At 50.1% G+C, this 18,102-nt stretch overlaps 1 protein-coding gene and 1 non-coding gene across 2 annotated transcripts in view; one reads left to right on the top strand and one right to left on the bottom strand.

The window, feature by feature from the left end:
• The window catches only part of PSD (pleckstrin and Sec7 domain containing), an 82,925-nt gene that overhangs the window by 21,519 nt on the left and 43,304 nt on the right, over window positions 1-18,102 (top strand). The window contains exons 5-9 of the mRNA XM_060275075.2: window positions 5,087-5,281; window positions 5,855-5,935; window positions 7,443-7,555; window positions 10,066-10,124; window positions 12,009-12,098. Coding sequence (XP_060131058.2) covers window positions 5,087-5,281; window positions 5,855-5,935; window positions 7,443-7,555; window positions 10,066-10,124; window positions 12,009-12,098 — 538 coding nt within the window. The remainder of the gene's footprint in view (window positions 1-5,086; window positions 5,282-5,854; window positions 5,936-7,442; window positions 7,556-10,065; window positions 10,125-12,008; window positions 12,099-18,102) is intronic.
• TRNAN-GUU (transfer RNA asparagine (anticodon GUU)) lies at window positions 9,278-9,359 on the bottom strand. Its single transcript has one exon. It is a non-coding gene; the product is annotated as a tRNA-Asn (tRNA).

Genomic DNA, 18,102 nt, shown 5'->3' on the forward strand with positions numbered 1-18,102 from the left:
TCAGACTAGATGACCCTTGTGCTTCCTTTCAATTCTATAATTCTATGAGTCTATGAAAAGCATAGTGCAGATGAAGCCCTATCTGCCCTGTGGCTAGCCTTTTCATTTATGGCTCCCCCGCACACCACCGCTTCTCTGAAGTTCTGCCCGCAACTTGCTTTATTTTCTGCCGCACAAGTGAACAGCAGCCGTCAGCAACAGGAAGTAAATCACTGCTGAGGTGGGAGGCAGGTTTTGTCTTCGCCTCCGCTGTGACCCTGAGACAACCCGTTCTGTTCCCACACACACACACACCCCAGCGGTTCCCACATGACTTACAAGGGGAAAGGAAATTAAGCTGTGTTGGGGAAGGTTCACAGTGGGGAAGCAACTCCTGCCCCTTGCTCTGGATGCACCAAGATGTGGGGCGAGGGGAACTTTTGGCTCCTGCCGCAACTTTGCCTCTCATTCAGCCCCTGTGCTTTTTCTTGTGACCCCCTCAGCGGCTCCCGTGGACATCTGCAGGAGAGAGTCATCACAATCCGTCCTATTGGCAGGCACAGCGCCAGTTAATTAATAAAGATGGGATAGTTACCAGAATTGGCTCTCTGCGGCTGCTCACTGCTCTCTCCTGCTTGTTGCCTACCTTAACAGTGGGTGCCATGGCAACGAGGAGAAGGAAGGAGGGGGTGCCTAGCAACAAGGAGGGTCTGGCAGCAGAATCCTAAGCAGGACCATTGGGAGATGGCAGCGGAATGAGAGCAACTGGAAGAGGAGTGGGAGAAAGATGGAGGGGATGGAGGTGGAGAGGGGGGATCCTGGAGCGTTGTGCAAGGTGGAAGTAGCAGGAGCAGCCTTTCCCTTTGCTCCTCGCGAAACTTGCATCTCTCTACACCAATATTCCTGTTGGCAAGTCCAATAAGGGAAGGGGGAGGGTATTGATCATGATAGTCCAACACACGGGGTCTGGTTCTCCCACCTCCTTCCCAAAGCATAGTTAAAGCTTCCCCAACGTTGGGAAAGAGGTGGGACCCTGCCAGAGCTTTGTGCCTCCTTCCCAAGGCACCCTCCAACCATCTTAGTTAGGGACTCCACTCTGGATCTGCGTAGCTTTTTTTTCTCCCAAAGATATCCTGCAAGGCAGCAGAGGTTTAGGACCAGAGATTTCTTTCTCCAAGATGGGCTGCTTTCCCAGGTGGGCGAGCCCCACCTGCCCCCTCACTTCCCTCTCTAGCACATGCAGAAACCGCCTTCTTGACCCACTATTTGTCTCATCTACTCAATCCACTGGAGTCTGTCTTCACATGCAGGGGAAGTCCGTAACTCACCAAGGGTTTGAGACCCTCACCTGGTTTAACCAGCCAGCCAAAGCCATTTCCCAGGGTGCAGCTGCTGTGGCATGTTGACAGCTTCTAGGAGCCACAGGTGAGAGCTAAGTGCAGGGTAGGGACCAAAGGTGGACAAACTACCCCAGAAAGAGCATGTGCCCCCCACTACCCTTCCCCTAACACCCCACTACACACACTTCTGATATCCTAGCTCAGTCGGTACAGCATGAGATCTCAGGGTTGTGGGTTCAAGCCCCATGTTGGGAGAAGGATTCCTGCATTGCAGGCGACTGGACTAGGTGATCCTTGTGGTCCCTCCCAGCTACAATTCTGTGGTTCTATCTGGGTTGTTACTGCCTAGGAGAGTGTTCTTGTTGGTTCCAGAGGTTCTGAGGACCCTCCACAGCCTCACTTTTCTCCTGCCATCAAGTCGCAATCTCTCCTCTGCCAGCGATCAGAGCGACGTTTACTACCTCCCCATCCCACTAATCTCATGCTTGAAATCTAATAAAGTGGTAATTCTCCTTGTGCTAAGCAAGCTACCAATAATTACTTTTCTCCACAACAAGGGGCAAAGCCAGTGCTTTCCTGTCCTGTGATTTAGAAGCAGCATCTGTGGCTGGCTTTTGTCGAAACCAGGGATAGCTATAGATCTCTCTTCTCCAGACAATGGCCTGAGGGCTGGGAGGATATATTTTGACACGCAGAGCCAACCGCTTCCGGATCTATAATAAACTCTGCGCTGCCAGTCAGAGCAAGCTGCAGAGAAAGGAAGCATAGGGAGATGCTGGGCCATTTCTCTTACAGCGTTTAGAATGAAAATGCTGTATTCACCATAGGCTATGTAGAAACAAACTGCAAATTCAAATGGAACGGCTAAACCAGCATAAGAAGAAGAGTCAACTGAACATCATACTGGTTGAAACAGAATGAATTCACGTAGAAGCCCATCTTACAATCAACACATTTTCATTCATGGGTTTTGCCAGCCCGGTTAAACCACTGAGCCTAGGGCTTGCCGATCAGAAGGTCGGCGGTTCAAATCCCCGTGACGGGGTGAGCTCCCATTGCTCGGTCCCAACTCCTGCCAACCTAGCAGGTTTGAAAGCACGTCACCTGGAAGCTGTACGCCGGCTCCCTCGGCCAATAACGCGAGATGAGCGCCGCAACCCCAGAGTCGGTCACGACTGGACCTAATGGTCAGGGGTCCCTTTACCTTTAAGCAGCAAGAGCTGTCTTTACTACCATTTGTCAAAAGCCATTCTGATTTCAACTGGCTTGGCCTGTCTGCATAGTCTTTCGAAATCTGGTGTGTGTGTGTGTGTGTGTGTGCGTGCGCGCGCGTCTATATCTATATCGAAGCATAGCTGAAAGCATATAAAGAAGTGTGAAAGATCTACCAAGCAGTTCTCCAGTTTGTGTTAAAACTTAAAACTGCTTCTGTAAAGGTAAAGGTAAAGGTAAAGGGTCCCCTGACCATCAGGTCCAGTCGTGTCCGACTCTGGGGTTGCAGCACTCATCTCGCTCTATAGGCCGAGGGAGCCGGCGTTTGTCCACAGACAGCTTCCGGCTCATGTGGCCAGCATGACTAAGCCACTTCTGGCGAACCAGAGCAGCGCACGGAAACACCGTTTACCTTCCCGACGGAGCGGTCCCTATTTATCTACTTGCACTTTGATGTGCTTTCAAACTGCTAGGTGGGCAGGAGTTGGGACCGAGCAACGAGAGCTCACCCCGTTGCAGGGATTCGAACCGCCGACCTTCTGACCAGCAAGCCCTAGACTCTGTGGTTTAACCCACAGAGCCACCTGGGTCCCTTCTTCTGTAAAGGGGCCCCTGACCATCAGGTCCAGTCGTGTCCGACTACCACCATGCTATTTCTTCTGTTCCTAACAGAGATACATCCTGCTACATAAACGAGTTAAAGTCCAGGCTCTGTGGATCATAAAGGGAGTTCATGCCAGTGGCTCATCTGAATGAATTTCTGGGTTCATGTGGGTGGACCAGAATGAGGCGCGCCCCCCCCCGACACACACACACACTTTAGGGAGGCTCTCAGTTGTCATCTTTGTAATTTTAATCCAATAATTAAACACCCACAGGTGCTTAAGATAGCACTTAATACTCTCTTCTTCTTTTTTGGCACAGAAAGAACATTAATTCCCCAAAACCTCGGTTCCAAAAATGAGCTTTGGATGGAGTTTAGATTAGAATTAGATTAGCGTTTTCAGGATAGACAATCACAAATCATGCAATTAATAAAGAAGGTAATCTGAAAAGGAGCTATTGTGTATCCTTGGTTCACATTGTTCTTTAGGGGGATGTTTCTCTTGAACACAACCAGAGTAGTGGCAGAATATGCATTTTAAAACTAGGGTAAGAGTAGTCAGATTGCTTCCGGATAACTTTCCCCATAATAACTTTCCCATTTAGTTTGTCAAATGCTGCCTTGACATCCATAAAGGCTACATAGTTCTCATCATCTTCCTGCCTACAAACGAATTGCCAGAGATAGTGGAGCCAGGTGGGAATGGGGGGCTGGGGCTGGTGACCATTGTGACAGGTAAGGCAGAAGGGAGGGAGCCCAAACTGTAGCTGGAGCCAGGCCCATATCCAAGCGGAGCCCATTCATTCCAATCCCCTCCCAACATTTCTTCGATGAAAATAGGGACATCCTCTTCTACGTCAGGAAGCTTCTCTCGCATTTGATCTCGCCGCACACCTAGGCATCATATTCACATTGACACCATTCACCTTGAGCCAATTGCAACTTCACCACCAAACCTACCTCACGGGATTGTTGTAAAGAAAAAATGACAACACTTTCCACAGACGCAGTGGAGATTTTCCATTTCCGGCCTCCTTGAACCAGTTAATTCATACAAATAGGTGGAACATTTCCAACTGGAACCACTTCTTTTCATGTTTAAGTGGTGGTGGGGGCTCGAAAATTGCTGCCTGCTGCTTTCTGGCTGCTGGATATCATTTTGGTGGTGTCTTTAGCCCCGGAACACAAACCTGGGAGTGGCAGGGGAAAGATCCTTCAGGATACCAAATACTTCTATCACCCACGCTGGTCCTGCTAGCCTCTGGTTTACTATCTAGAGTAATATTAACCAGAACAGTATTTTCCACAGCCCCAATCGGCATACTTCACACACATACACATGCCTAAGGCTGGGTGATATCTGGGTTTCAACATCACAATATATCACCAGCTAAACGTCACAACATACTGATATATCACAATGTCTGAAATAAGGATGGAGCGATGTAGAGGCATTGGCTGGCTTCACAGTTTTTCCCCCACATCGTCATTTTTGCCAGCCCCTGCTCTTTTGATTTGCTGCCCCTGCATGAGGCAGGGAAGAGATGAGCTGGCAAAGTTAACAAGGGCTTCAGGAATCGAGAGAAGCATTGTCTGGCTTCACAGTTTTCCCCACATTGTGATTTTTGCATAGCGCATACACACATCATGATTCGTGATATATTGCCAGGTCAAAAATTATGAAACCAATATCCTGATATGGACTTCGATCCAGTTTGGGACGATATATATGTGCCCAGCCTTGCACATGCCCCAACTCCTCTCTATGTAGCCTTTGTTAACCTGGTGCCCTCCAGATGCAAAACTGTACTGGCTGGGGATGACAGATGTTGTGCTCTAAAACATCTGGAAGGCACAGATTGATTTAGAAGCACCTTTGGGGAAGGGCAAGAGCACAAAGGCTTCTGTGACAGCTTCTCTCTGTGTGTTTTTTGTGTTTGTTTCATTTTAGTGAACATCCTCTCAGCCAGCTGGTCTCTGACTCTGATTCCGAGATGGACAGCACAGAGCAACTCGCCCTGGGCAGCACAGACACCCTCTCCAACGGGCACAAGGCTGATCTGGAGGCCGCCAAACGCCTGGCAAAGAGGCTCTACAACTTGGATGGCTTCAAAAAGGCAGACGTGGCCCGCCACCTGGGGAAGAAGTACGTGTGGGTATTAGGAGAAAAGATTCTTCCCCCCAGAGCTTTGTTAATTCCCCCGAGGGAATGCAGCAGCCTGCTAACACCCGAAGCACAGGAAAGTCTTGTGGAGGAGGACAGCCCTCAAAAGGCAGCCTTCCCTCCAGAATGACAAGCAACGCTTTGGCTAGCTTGTCTTCATCACCAGGCACTCTTAGGAAGGCGGCGTTTTCTCTGTGGCCCACATAGTTATGCCCTAGGGATGGCCTGTCTCCTCTAGGCCTGACAGGAACGTTCGCGCTCGCCACATGTGCCTCCGCTTCTAATGCAGATGGTCACGGGAGAATAAAAGCACTCCCGAGAGATTATGGCGCATAAAGGGGTGCATGACAAAGTCCTTCGCCAAAGACCTGTGCATGCTTCTTGCGGGCCTAGTGGTGTGTATTCTGCCTCAACAATTCTGCCTTCCTCTTCCCTTGCTGCAGTGTCCCTGGTGTTCCCCGAGAACTCATCTCCTCCGTGTTTATTCCTCTCTTGTGTTACATATACAGGTTTTTAATATATGTATATATCTCCCCCTCCCTCTCTCCTTTCCAGTAACGATTTTAGTAAGATGGTGGCAGGCGAGTACCTCAAGTTCTTTGAATTCACTGGAATGAGTCTGGATCAAGCGCTTAGGTGAGTGTTTAAGGGTGAAATCTCCGGAATACAGGGTTGTCCCATATTTAAATGTAAAATGCTACGTCCTGTATTGATACAGTTTGTCTTCCCCCCTCTCTGTCTCTCTCCCTGCCAAGATAGGGATCCTCTTCAAATGCATGTGTTTGAAAGGGCACGTGAAAAGACATGTATTTAAGCTCCGGCTAGCAAAGCACAGATTTAGAAATTCATGTCTATATGTGTGCACAGATTCCAGAAGCGCTGTCCTGTTAGGCTGCAATAGATTGTAATGAATTGCTTTTACGTCGCTTCAGCACCTGATGGGGAAAATATCACCCCCAACTGCCCCACCCTGTCCTGTCCTGTATTTTGCCAGAGCAAAAGTGGCAACCCTAGTCTAGACCCACACAAGCCCGCAGGCCAGCCGCGCTCCATTGCCTGTGCTAGTGGGTTTCTCTTACTGTCCATTTTGACTGCGGATGTCTGTTTTAATGCTCAAACTGAGTAGTTTGATCATGTGTTCCATACCCTCCAATTGCCCCTGTTTTCCAGGGGAAGTCCCAGAATTACGAAAGCCGTCCCAGCTTCTGATTTGATTCCGGAATGTCCCTCTTCCCCCTGCCAGTGCCACCACCACCACCAAGTTTGGGGAAGAGCGTGATACAGTGTTTGTCCTGAGTGGCGGCGACAGCAGTGGCAGCTGAATGGTGCATCTTGTTGCCTCTCCATGGCTGCCACTACCAGCCTCCTCTCTTGGGCAGCTCGTGGCAGCTTCTGGAGGGTGGGTGAAGGAGGAGGAGAGGCGACAGCCACCAAGGCCCAGTCTTGAGTGACATACCAGTTTTGAGGGGCATGCAGAGGGCAGGGGCACCCTGTGCGAGAAGAAAGGGGGAGTGGAGGACAAGGAGTCTTGATTTATATATTTTTAAAAAATGCTTTGTGCATCCGTGTCTAATCTTGCCCCTTTCTAAAATTTATTTATTGGTGTGTCTTTTTCTTTTTGTCGATCTGCCAAAGAATAAAATAAAATCAGGATTAAGGGTTTTTTTCAGGACAGTGAAGGATGTGTGTGCTGTGTCTCATTGGTGTCGTGGTGGTGGAAATGCTCTGAGCGCGGAAACACAAGAACGGGTGTGTGTGGGTGTGAGAAAGGTCCCTATTTTCACCTGAGGGATGTTGGAGGGTATGGTATTGTAACTGCGTGTGCTTATATTCTTTGCAACTGGTTTCCAATTTGTCAACCTCTTCGTGAACCACCTTGGTGTGTGGTTCACGACGTATGTAAATTAAAGGAAGATGATACAAGGGTGCTGCATTGTCCCTGGATGTGACAGCACCTGATAAGAGGGGAGAGATGGGGAAAGAAGAGACAATCAGTTGGCCGTGGGAACAGCACTGTGAATGCCGCTTTAAACTTTGTATCTCTGAAGGAAGAGAGGTTTCCGATGCTCTGCTCAAACATCAGGATGTCAGAGGGCAATGGCCATTGCTTTGAGGAGTCACCATTGCTTCGTTTCCTTTCCAGATCTTTTCTAAGGGAGCTGGCCCTCATGGGTGAGACTCAGGAGCGGGAGAGAGTCCTGGCTCATTTTTCGCAGCGTTATTATGAGTGCAACCCCAAGGCCATCTCTTCGGAGGGTGAGATAACCGTGAAACTAGGAGAAAAGGGGTGGCTGAGGTTCTTGGACTTGCTGAGAAACCAAAAAGTTGGTTCTGTTCACAGAGACATCACAGAGACGGAAGACACCCGTGGCTTCCATTCAGACGATGCAGTGCCATAGGCAGGCATCTCTAGGCACCATGGCAGTAGTTTTCAACCAGTGTGCCATGGCACCCTGGGGGTGCCTTGAATGATAGTCCGGGGTGCCGCAGGCAACACTGGCCTCCCTCCCTCTTCCCTTCCCTCCCTCCTCTGATGCCCTCTTGTGTCTCTGCCTCCCAAAGGCTTGCACAGCTGTTTGTTGCAGCAGCCCTGGCTACAAGCTCCCCAGGTAAATGGTGCCTCTGGGGCTGGCCAGGGGGTGCTTCTCTGGCCTTTGTGGGGCAGTGTGAGGAGGCACCTCTCTTTGCGACGGGGGGTGGTGGCGGCGGCGGCGGCGGCTCAGAGACCAGAGGTGGCAGCTGCAGCTGCCCAGAAGACTCCCAAGGACAGGAAAGAAGAGAGGAGGCTGAGGGAACACTCTACAAGGGAGGGTGTTCGAAAAAGGGTGAGGGGCTGCCAGCTCTGCAGGCAAGGGGTGGCATAAGTGGGCTCCTGAGCCCCACAGGGGTGCTGCAGAAAGAATGTAGTTGGTCAAGGGAGCCGTAGACCTGAAAAGTTTGAAAACCTCTGCTTCACGGGGTTGGAGTGAGTTGTTTGAGGCACTACTTGCTGTTTCACAAAAGGGAAGCGAAGGCCAAGAAGCTGAATTGCCAAAGATCAGAAGGGTTCTCAGAAGGAGGGAGGGAGTTGGTCGGGCTGGATAGAAGGATGAAAAGGAAGAGGTGAAGAATAGAGGGAAAGGCAGTTGAAGGATGTTGCGGCAACTCCAACCTGGCCTGCTGTCCCCACAGTGCCTGTGCAGGTAACCGTAATAATGATCATTTTTATTGTAATTGATACAGCCTTAATGAGTACAGGTAATGCATATTGTGTAACTGGGGATAAAATGTCCCCCGCACTGAGTTTTTAGGCTGCCTACAGCCTGTCTTGGTACCTCATTCAAAAACACAGAGAGATTATCAACTGGGGGGGGGAAGGGCAGTCTCCCATCCATTAGCTCTCATTGATGAAATATCAAGCAGTATGCCTAACAAAAGGAATGGTTGCCTGAATCACAGCATAATGAGCTGCTGCTATGGAAGCTCACATTGTCACCAGGAATACACAGAAAACGCAATGATTCACCCAAGAACTAATATTGAGTGTTTGACTTGTGCATGAAGCTGAAAGTGCTCGAGAAGAAGACAACACTCTTTTGAATTTTAAAACGAAGATGAACATGCCACAAGAAATATTTTAAAACATGCCCCTTTCTGAAAGTGACAGCAGGTGCCTATGGAAGGGTTTAGGAAAGCAACTTCTCCCATCTGAAATGAAAACTCTAAGATCAAATGCCCCCTTCTAAACTCCTTGTGCAATATGTAGCTATAGGAGATAACTGCTTCAGTCACTTGCGGTGTGCAAAAACCTCGTGTTACTTTCCTTCCAAATATCCACTCATGTGGCTATGAATCTAGTTCTCGAAGTTGTTGTTGTTTGTACAGGGGCTTTAACCTGTCTCACTTTCACTTTCCTATATGTGCCATGCACACAAGACATAGAATCTTAGAGCTGGAAGGAACCACATGGGTAATCTAGTCTGCAGTGCAGGAATATTTTGCTCAACGTGGGGCTCGAACCCATGGCCCTGAGATTAACAGTCTCATGCTCTATCGACTGAGCTATCCCAACCCTTTGAGCTACTGTAGTTAAAAGAGTCTTTTTAAGCTCAGGTGTTGTCCACATTGGGGAAGCTTTTGACCAGTGATGATGATGATTTATTAAATTTCTATACTGACCTTCATCTGAGGATCACAGGACAGTTTACACTATAAAAACACACAAAAAATGCATAACATAGCAACAAACAACAAAAACAACAACCCCCCCCACCCAAAAAATAATAACCCCCCCCCAAAGAAACAGGTTTTAACACTTCAACCATTCCTTCTATTAAAGAATGCAGTTTTACCTACATCAAGCCACAAACCAATGGCCAAATCCTGTAACACTGGGATAAAGCTCTAATTTCTTAACTTACATTTTTTTTAAGAAAAAAATTATTATTTGTTAAATTTGTATACCACCCTCTACCCGTAGATCTCAGGCTGGTTCGCAACATGAAATTACAAAATAAAAAACACAAAATGCATAATCAAGATAAGAACAAAAACAAACCAATATAAACACATCTCAGGGTCTGGGTAGGTTCATATGGAGAGAAGCAGTCCTTGAGGTATTGGTCTCTTGGGCCTCTTTTATTTCCTGTAAATTTTGGAATGGTTCACGCAGCATGTAAACACACATGGCAGAGAGAAAGTTACCGAGCTGCAAAAGGGGCCGCTAAATTGAAGGGTGGCTGGATGTGGGGCTGATGATCTCTCTCTCTCTGGTGCTTGTGCTACAGATGGAGCCCACACTCTGACCTGCGCTTTGATGCTCTTAAACACAGACCTCCACGGCCATGTAAGTGCTTCTGTCCTCCCACTCTCTAGCTGGTATGCTGAAAGCCTTTTACTGACATGCGTCAAGGCAGCTATGCAGGGGGAACGTCCTTTGCTGAGCTGGGAAGGCTTTCTACGAAGCTAAATGAGCTATGGTGTATTGTCGCAGCCAGATTGTGCAATTGTCTGGAAGCTCCCCTGTGTGCCCAAATATGCCTGTTCTGCTTCCTACAACCTTCCTTTAGAACTCCCTGCTGCCCAGTGGCAATTTCTCCATGGCAAATCAAAGGAACATGGGGGATTTTCTAAAAATGCCAGTAGCTGACCTAGCTCAGAAGCAGAATAATGACATTTGCTGAAATATATCCCGATTCTGAATCTGGAAGGGGGTGCAGAGGAGGGTTGGCTCACAGTGAGCCACCTTCCAGAATATGGCACAATGTTCCATGTCCCTGCGGCAAAATAGAAGGGGCAATTTAAGAGAAGGGGGTAAGCATGGTAGGGGGTGGGGCGGAGAAAGAGGTGAGAGACTGAAAAGAATGGGTGGCAAAAGATGACCAACACAAAGGCAAGATGAAAAGATTGGCTGATGTATATATACATACATATATACTTGCAGCATCCCAGAATAAGGGATTGTTGTTCTAAGACTTAGAAGGGTCTTCAGATGCTTCCAAGCCAGGACCAGCTCAGTACATTTTGCAGCCTGAGGTGAAGGCAGTGGCGTTGCGTCCTTTGCCAGTGCCCGGGGCATGTATGCTGGACAGGACCAGGGGCGGGGCGCAGAGGGGGAACAAAACCCGCTGCACGAGCCCAGTCCTTGCCACTGATGCTGCCAGCCAGGTGGAGGGCACAAAGGCAGGGCCGTCTTACCCATAGGCACTAGGGGTGCAGGGGACCCGGGCGCCGTGCTCTAAGGGGCACCAGGCTGAGAGTCTGGGGCCCAAGAGTTGAGTCAGGGGAAGAGCCCGCCCGTCGGTCGGAGCGCCATGGTGGGCTCTTCTCTGTGCTGTGAGTTTGGGGGCGACCGAGCCAGCAAGACGCTGAGGCGGCCAGCTGGCTCTGCCCTCATGCATGCCTGGGACTGGGCAACCTGGAGGGGGCGCCGGGCAGATCTTTGTACCCCGGCGCTGTATATGCTTAAGACAGCCCTACACAGAGGGTTCACGGGGCCGCACTGCTCTACCTGACCACCCACCTAAACGGAGGCACCCAGCCGATCCAGCAATTGGCAGGAGGATCCCCCCAATGCTGGCCAGGCGGCCATTCAGCAAGGAGGTCAAGGGCGTGGCAGCCACGCCAGGCTTGAGGGCCGCCTAAAGACCCTTGACGGCAAGCAGGGCGGGACGGGCAGCCCTGCAAGGGGGCACTTTGTTTACTCACCCACAAAATTGTGCACCTGGGGCTACAGCCCCCTGGCCCTTCCCACACTGCGTCCCTGGATGAAGGACAAGATCCCTAAACACCCAATCCGAATTTCACATAAAGAAGGTGACCAGAATGACAGTTGAATCTTTCCTCACCTCTGGCAATGGGGCATAAGACTCCCATCATTCCATACAGCAATGTCTTCCAACACTGCGCCTCAGCTCCCCACACTGCATCGAGCAGCTGCCACCTTAGAGATGGAGATCTACAACCCAGCACCTATCACCATATCTTCTGGCATCAAACTCTTAACCCAGGCATCCCCAACCTTTGGGCCCTCCAGATGTTTTGGCCTACAACTCCCATGATCCCTAGCTAACAGGACCAGTGGTCAAGGATGATGGGAATTGTAGTCCAAAACATCTGGAGGGCCCAAAGGTTGGGGGTGCCTGCTCTTAACCTAATAAATCCGACTTCATGGCTTCTGCTTCTCATGACTCTGTTACTCTTTACTCCTTCCCCCTTTCCTCCTCAACAGAACATTGGGAAGCGGATGTCCTGCTTGGATTTCATTGGGAACCTGGAAGGACTCAACGAAGGCAGTGACTTCCCCCGGGAACTGCTCAAGGTAAATCCCGTTAAGAGCTCTTCTTGCACAGGGCAAGGAGAGGCTGTGGCATCTGTCTGCATAGCATTATTTCTGGGACAGTTGCCCAGGCCTGACAAGTCCACTAGGGGCTTTCCTACTCCTCCATCCAAGAAAGGCCATTTGAATAGGAAAAAGTGGCACCATTGTCCTGGCCCGCACCGTTTTCAAACAGAGGCTTTCTGAAGCCAGGACGTTTATTCTGAGATATGGCTATGAGATTGCTGCGCTTGGTGGCCCTCTGTGAATTTCCCACCGGGGGGGTGGTGCTGTTGGTGGTTGAAGAAGAAGTTACAGGGGCCACCAGCTCACAAAGTTTGTAAAGAGGGGTGCTCTTTCAAGTTGCGTAAAGGTAAAGGGACCCCTGACCATTAGGTCCAGTCGCGGACTACTCTGGGGTTGTGGCACTCATCTCGCTTTACTGGCCGAGGGAGCCAGCATACAGCTTCCAGGTCATGTGGCCAGCATGACTAAGCCGCTTCTGGTGAACCAGAGCAGCACATGGAAATGCCATTTACCTTCCCGCCATCTACTTATCTACTTGCACTTTGACGTGCTTTCGAACTGGTAGGTTGGCAGGAGCAGGGACCGAGCAACGGGAGCTCACCCCGTCACAGGGATTCAAACCGCTGACCTGATCGGCAAGCCCTAGGCTCTGTGGTTTAACCCACAGCGCCACCCGCTGTGCTTAGCCCTTCATAAACAGACTGCTTGGGGACTGAGCTAACCAGGGGTGGCAAATAGATAAAGAACAGGGGTAAGGCAGAGGTACAGAGAGCTCTGCTGGTCCTGACTCAGCCACCCTAAAGCCCAAGGGCAGCTCTGTTCAGAGACTCCCCCTGCTGTCACAAAGTTGGGCTGCCCTTAAAATTGGGGGAAGCAATCAGGAAACAGATGAAGAAATGCATTTTTGCAATGTCTGAAAATTTACACCCAAACACCTTTTAGAAGATCTTGGAGGGTGAGGGGAGGTCTTTGCAATATGTGGTTCAAATGTCACATTTCAAATATGTATTTCTTCTTCTTCTGAGATTTCCTGGCCACTTTCCTATCAACTTACTCAACATAGAATACAGTAGGGGGAAATATAGTGTCAGACATACCGTGTTTCTCACATTTTAAGACATGTCTTATATTTATTTTTCTTCCAAAAAAACACGCCACGGCTTATTTTCAGGGGATGTCTTATTTTTTTGTTAAGCTTTTTAATTTTTTACTGGTATTAAGCTTTCAGAGAGTTTTGCTGGGTTGGGCTCAGTGCGGCGCGCGCTGCTGTCTTTGCCAGGTCCCGCTCAGTCGGGACTCGGCGCTGTGCTACACGGGAAAAGTGGAGAAGAGAGCAAAGGCTACAAAAGTTCGGCAATAACACGAACAGGGCTAACACCACCAACAGGAAGTCATCCAACATGCCTTGCTTGAGCCGGCAGCTACGGGAAGCTTTATTGTTTGGCCGGGAGGGGCGGGGAGAAGGAACTTGGGCTGGGCTTGCAAGCTGTTCCTCAGCTCTCACCTTCTAGAGCTCCCCGAGGACTCGGGAGCTGAAGGGTCCCGGGCGACCTGCACTGTGACAGGACCCTGGGGGAGGGCGGCCCGTTTCCCCTTTCCCACGTTTCTTTGTTCCGGGGAGGGCGCTGGTGGAAGGGAAGGAGGGAGCCAGACGAGGAAAGAGGAACCAACCCTCCCCCCCCCGCCCCGGGCTTCTCCTGCCGGGTCTGCGACACAGGCACTGCCGGTGTTCGTGAAGGAGACCCGCTCCTGTTACACACAGGCGGAGGATAGCAAAGCGGGTAAAATATCCCACCACCACCACCCCCGCGCCGCAAAAAAAACCAACCCGAATTTGCTCCCCGCCTTCCTAGACCAGGGCAGGGCCCAGTCAGCCGCTCCTCGACGCTCTAAATCCCTCAGCAAACGCAGAACCCAGTGAAGAGGCGAGCGGAAGGAGAAGCAGCCGCTCAGGCGCCGTTAACGGAGCCGCACCCAGCCTCCTCTCCTTCAGTCCCGGTGAGCGAGCCGAGACCGCTGCACCCGGGGCCTCGCACCCAGCGGTCGTAGATCCGGAACAACCTCCGCCCCCGCCCTCTCTGTGTCTCTCGCTCTCCCACCCTCCGCCCCACAGCACCGTCCCCTCAGCCTTCACCTTATACGAAAAGCTCGGCCACCGCGCTGACTCGCCCCTCCGCTACGTTCGGCTCCCTCTATTAATGGGGCCAAACACCCTCCCCGCTTTCACTTCCGCCTCAGCGGGAGCCGGCAAGGGCAGCAGCGCGCACCGCGCGGAGTCCCAACTGAGCGGGACCCGGGAGAGACAGCAGCGCTCGGCGAGGCGCGCGCTGCGGAAGCGCCATGCAGACCTGCTCCCACCACTAACAATACACCAGCATGTCTTATTTTGGGGGGATGCCTTATATTTTATTGCCTCCAGAAAATCGTGCCATGGCTTATTTTATAGGCACGTCTTAAAATGTGAGAAACACGGTATTTTGCTGAAACGGGACCCTGACCCTAACCCTAACCCTAACCCTAACCCTAACCCTAACCCTGTAATAAGTAGTGCTACAACATTTATCCAATTAACTTGCTTTGGAGCAATTAAAAGGTGACTCTTTCAAAGGGCATTTGTTAATTATTTTTAATACAAGAATGTACAGTAACTATGAGTGGCAGGTACCATCTTAGAGTGGAACTAGACCAGGCATCCCCAACCTCGGCCCTCCAGACATAGCTGCCAAGTTATCCCTTTTTTAAAGGGATTTTCCCTTATGCTGAATAGGCTTTCTCGTGAGAAAAGGGAAAACTTGGCAGCTATGCCTCCAGATGTTTTGGGACTACAATTCCCATAATCCCTGACCACTGGTCCTGTTGGCTAGGGATGATGGGAGTTGTAGCCCCAAGCCATCTGGAGGGCTGAGTTTGGGGGTGCCTGAACTAGACCTTATGGGGGGGAACCCCCTCCGACCTCATTTCCTTCATATCACTAATCTAAGATCTGAGGAAGGGAAGCATTTGAAGAGGAGAATCAAGAGACAAGAAGGGATACTAACTACCGAACAGCTGGGCTCCTAAAGTCGAAGGGGGAGGTGCTTCTGGGAAGAATACAGCCTGTGGAGGCTTTTACAGAGGGCAGCTGGTGACAATAAGTTAGCCGCCCTCCTAGATACACCTATTTGCTAAAATAGTACCTACCGTAGTTTCACTTCTGGGGGGGGAACAACCCCTCCTATCTCATGCAGAAAGGAATGCTTTTGTAAGGTGGTTCTTATTGTGACATGTTCGTGCATCATCCAAAACAAAATGAGATTACTACTATTAATGAACACTTATAAAGACACACACACCCCAACATTTTCTAAGAGCTATACAGCATCGTAAAACAAGCCAGTTCTGAGCACAGGCTCACAACCTAATAGAAACGAAGAAAAAATCAGAGTTATTCAGGAGGGAAGAAGGAAACACACATTCGGGAACCATTCTCACTGCTATTGCTTCAGTGCGGTTGTATACTGGGGGCGGGAAGGTGCGATTGCCTACAGATCCCGTCTTGCAGCAAGGGCTTGAACAAAGCAAGCATGTCTCAGCCTTTATTCTCCCTTGCACCCATGTGCTTTCTCTGTTCTTTTCTCTTCTCAAGAAACAGTGTCTCAGTACACACAGTGCAAGTGTCAGAGGACAACCTCTTCTGTTCTGCTTGTTCATCTTTGTGTTGACATCAGTCTCATGGTGCTCCACAGAAGGAAACAGTTTCTTCTTCTCAGTAGCACATCGGTCTAGGAAGCAGTTAAGCAGTTTGTATTCCATATACCAGGCATGTCCAAAGTCCATTGGGGGGGGGCTAATCCAGCCCACCAGTTGCTTTAATCCAGCCCCTGTGGCAGTTTATTTCCTGGGTAAAATCCAAAAAAAATCCTCAACAACTTCAATCCTAAAAACAGCTCAACAACTTGGGGGGTAAAATCATTTTTTAAAAAAAGCTCAACAACTTCAATCCTAAAAAAAAAAAAGCTTGACCCTTTGGTCACCCTCACGGCCCTCATCAAATCTGGCCCTCTTTGAAAAAAGTTTGGACACCACTGCCAACAGATCTGCTGCTATGTGCTTTCTGCAGGACCCATGCCTCAGTTTCCCCACTTAATTCTGCAAGGACCCGTTCCTGTAAGGGATGTCCTGAACACACACAGTTCGGAGCTCGGGGTGGTATTCATGGTTCTCTTCCCCCTCCCCATTTTATCCACACAACAGCCCTGTGAAGCAGGTTAGGCTGAGAGATTTGGTATTTGCCCCATGGTCACCCAGTGAGGTTAATGGCCACACTTCTTCTACATAAGAAAAGAAGGGTGGTACTGTATCCCTTGGCAGTGGATCCCAGGAATCTGAGTAAATTATCTTGACTTACTTTTCTAAGAAAGGCGAGTTAGAAATATGCAAAAGAAATACATGTTGAGCAACCAGCCATTTCTGCCAAGGATGTCGGTGGGTGGGTTGGGTGGGTGGGTGGGAGAGCTTTGCACCTCTCCCTTCTGCCAGGCAGAGGTCCTGGAGCAGGCTAGACATCTCTTAAAGGTTTGCTGGCTTAGCGATGCAGCCCTACAATGGCTTCCTGCTCAGATCTCCTGCTACTCATGCACGGACTGATACAACTTGTGCAAACAGCCAGTTAGCAAGGGGCTTCATCTGCCCTTGGCAAGCAAGGAATCAGAGCATCACAGGCATGATTCAGGCGTCTGAGTAGAAGCCTGAAATTCTTCCATCATCACTCTTTCCACAATTAGAGCAGCGAAGAGGACCCCCGCCCCTGCACTCCCACACATACCAAGACAGTGGGTACGGTCACTGACCTTCTCGGCATCAGCTAAATGGTGTTCTTAGACAGTGAGGCTAAGTAAATTAGAGTAGCTTCTGATTCATAGTTCAATAGTGCTTCAAGGATGTAGCAACACAAGGTCTCTCTCAGCTGCTGGTCAGAGCCTCTGTCTAAGAGCGATCCCCTCTGCCAGGATATTTCTTCGCCCCATATGCTGGGGCGTATGGGGTGTTAGGGGAGTGGTAGTACTTCTGCTGGGAGATACGTTGTGCTCCTTCTGGGGTTGTTTGTCCACCCTTTTGGCCCCCCACCCTGTAATCAGCTCTCACCTGTGGCTCCTAGAAGCTGTCCGTAGGCGACAGCGGCCACGCCCTGCCAACTTGGCCTCACAACCGTGGGCGCCCGGGACCATGAGTGCCGTGCAGCGTGCATGGCCCTGGCACCGAAATTTGTGGGTGCTCGGCCTCTTCTTGGCAAATTTTGTGGGTGCTTTGGCACCCAGGGTGTTGGCACCTGTGCCCTGGAAAGTGGCTTCAACTGGCCAACAAACCAGATGAAGGTATCTCGAACCTTCAGCGAGTTAGGGACTTGTGAAGACAGGCTGTGGTGGATTGAGCAGACGAGACCAAGAGTGGGTCCAACAGTCAAGAAGGTGGTTTCTGCATGTGCTGTAGAGGGAAGTGGGAGGCAGAAGGGGCTCATCCACCTGGGAAGGTTGCCCATCTAGGAGAAGGAAAACTCTGATCCTAAACCTCTGCTGCCTCGCGGGATATCTCCTGGAGAAGAAAAGGCTCTGGAGTAAACCCTACACAAATCCAGAGTAAAATACCTAAGATGGTTGGACGGCGCCTTGTACGCCTCCTTCCGGCAGCTCCTGCCATCAAGGTGATGACAAACGTATTACTCTGCTTTCGTTTGGACCACATCAGCGCAGCCGAGAGAGCAGGGGTCTTGTCGTCCGGGCAGCCCAGCACCTCCATACACACTTTGGCGCTGCTAGCGCAGGGGTTTGACTTCATCCATTGTCTCTTGAGACAGACAGATGCCAACAACCATTTGTTCATAGATTTGGACACATCCTTCGAAAGATTTTTTTTATTTTTAGAATTAGGAAGAAAATATAAGCAGAGATAGTGACGCATTGTTGTGGGCGACCCTGCAGCTGCCTTTTTGAAGTGCTACTCC

The sequence above is a fragment of the Zootoca vivipara genome, chromosome 5 (genome assembly GCF_965207765.1).
Source record: "Zootoca vivipara chromosome 5, rZooViv2.hap1.1, whole genome shotgun sequence".
In the NCBI taxonomy this organism is placed as follows: domain Eukaryota; kingdom Metazoa; phylum Chordata; class Lepidosauria; order Squamata; family Lacertidae; genus Zootoca; species Zootoca vivipara.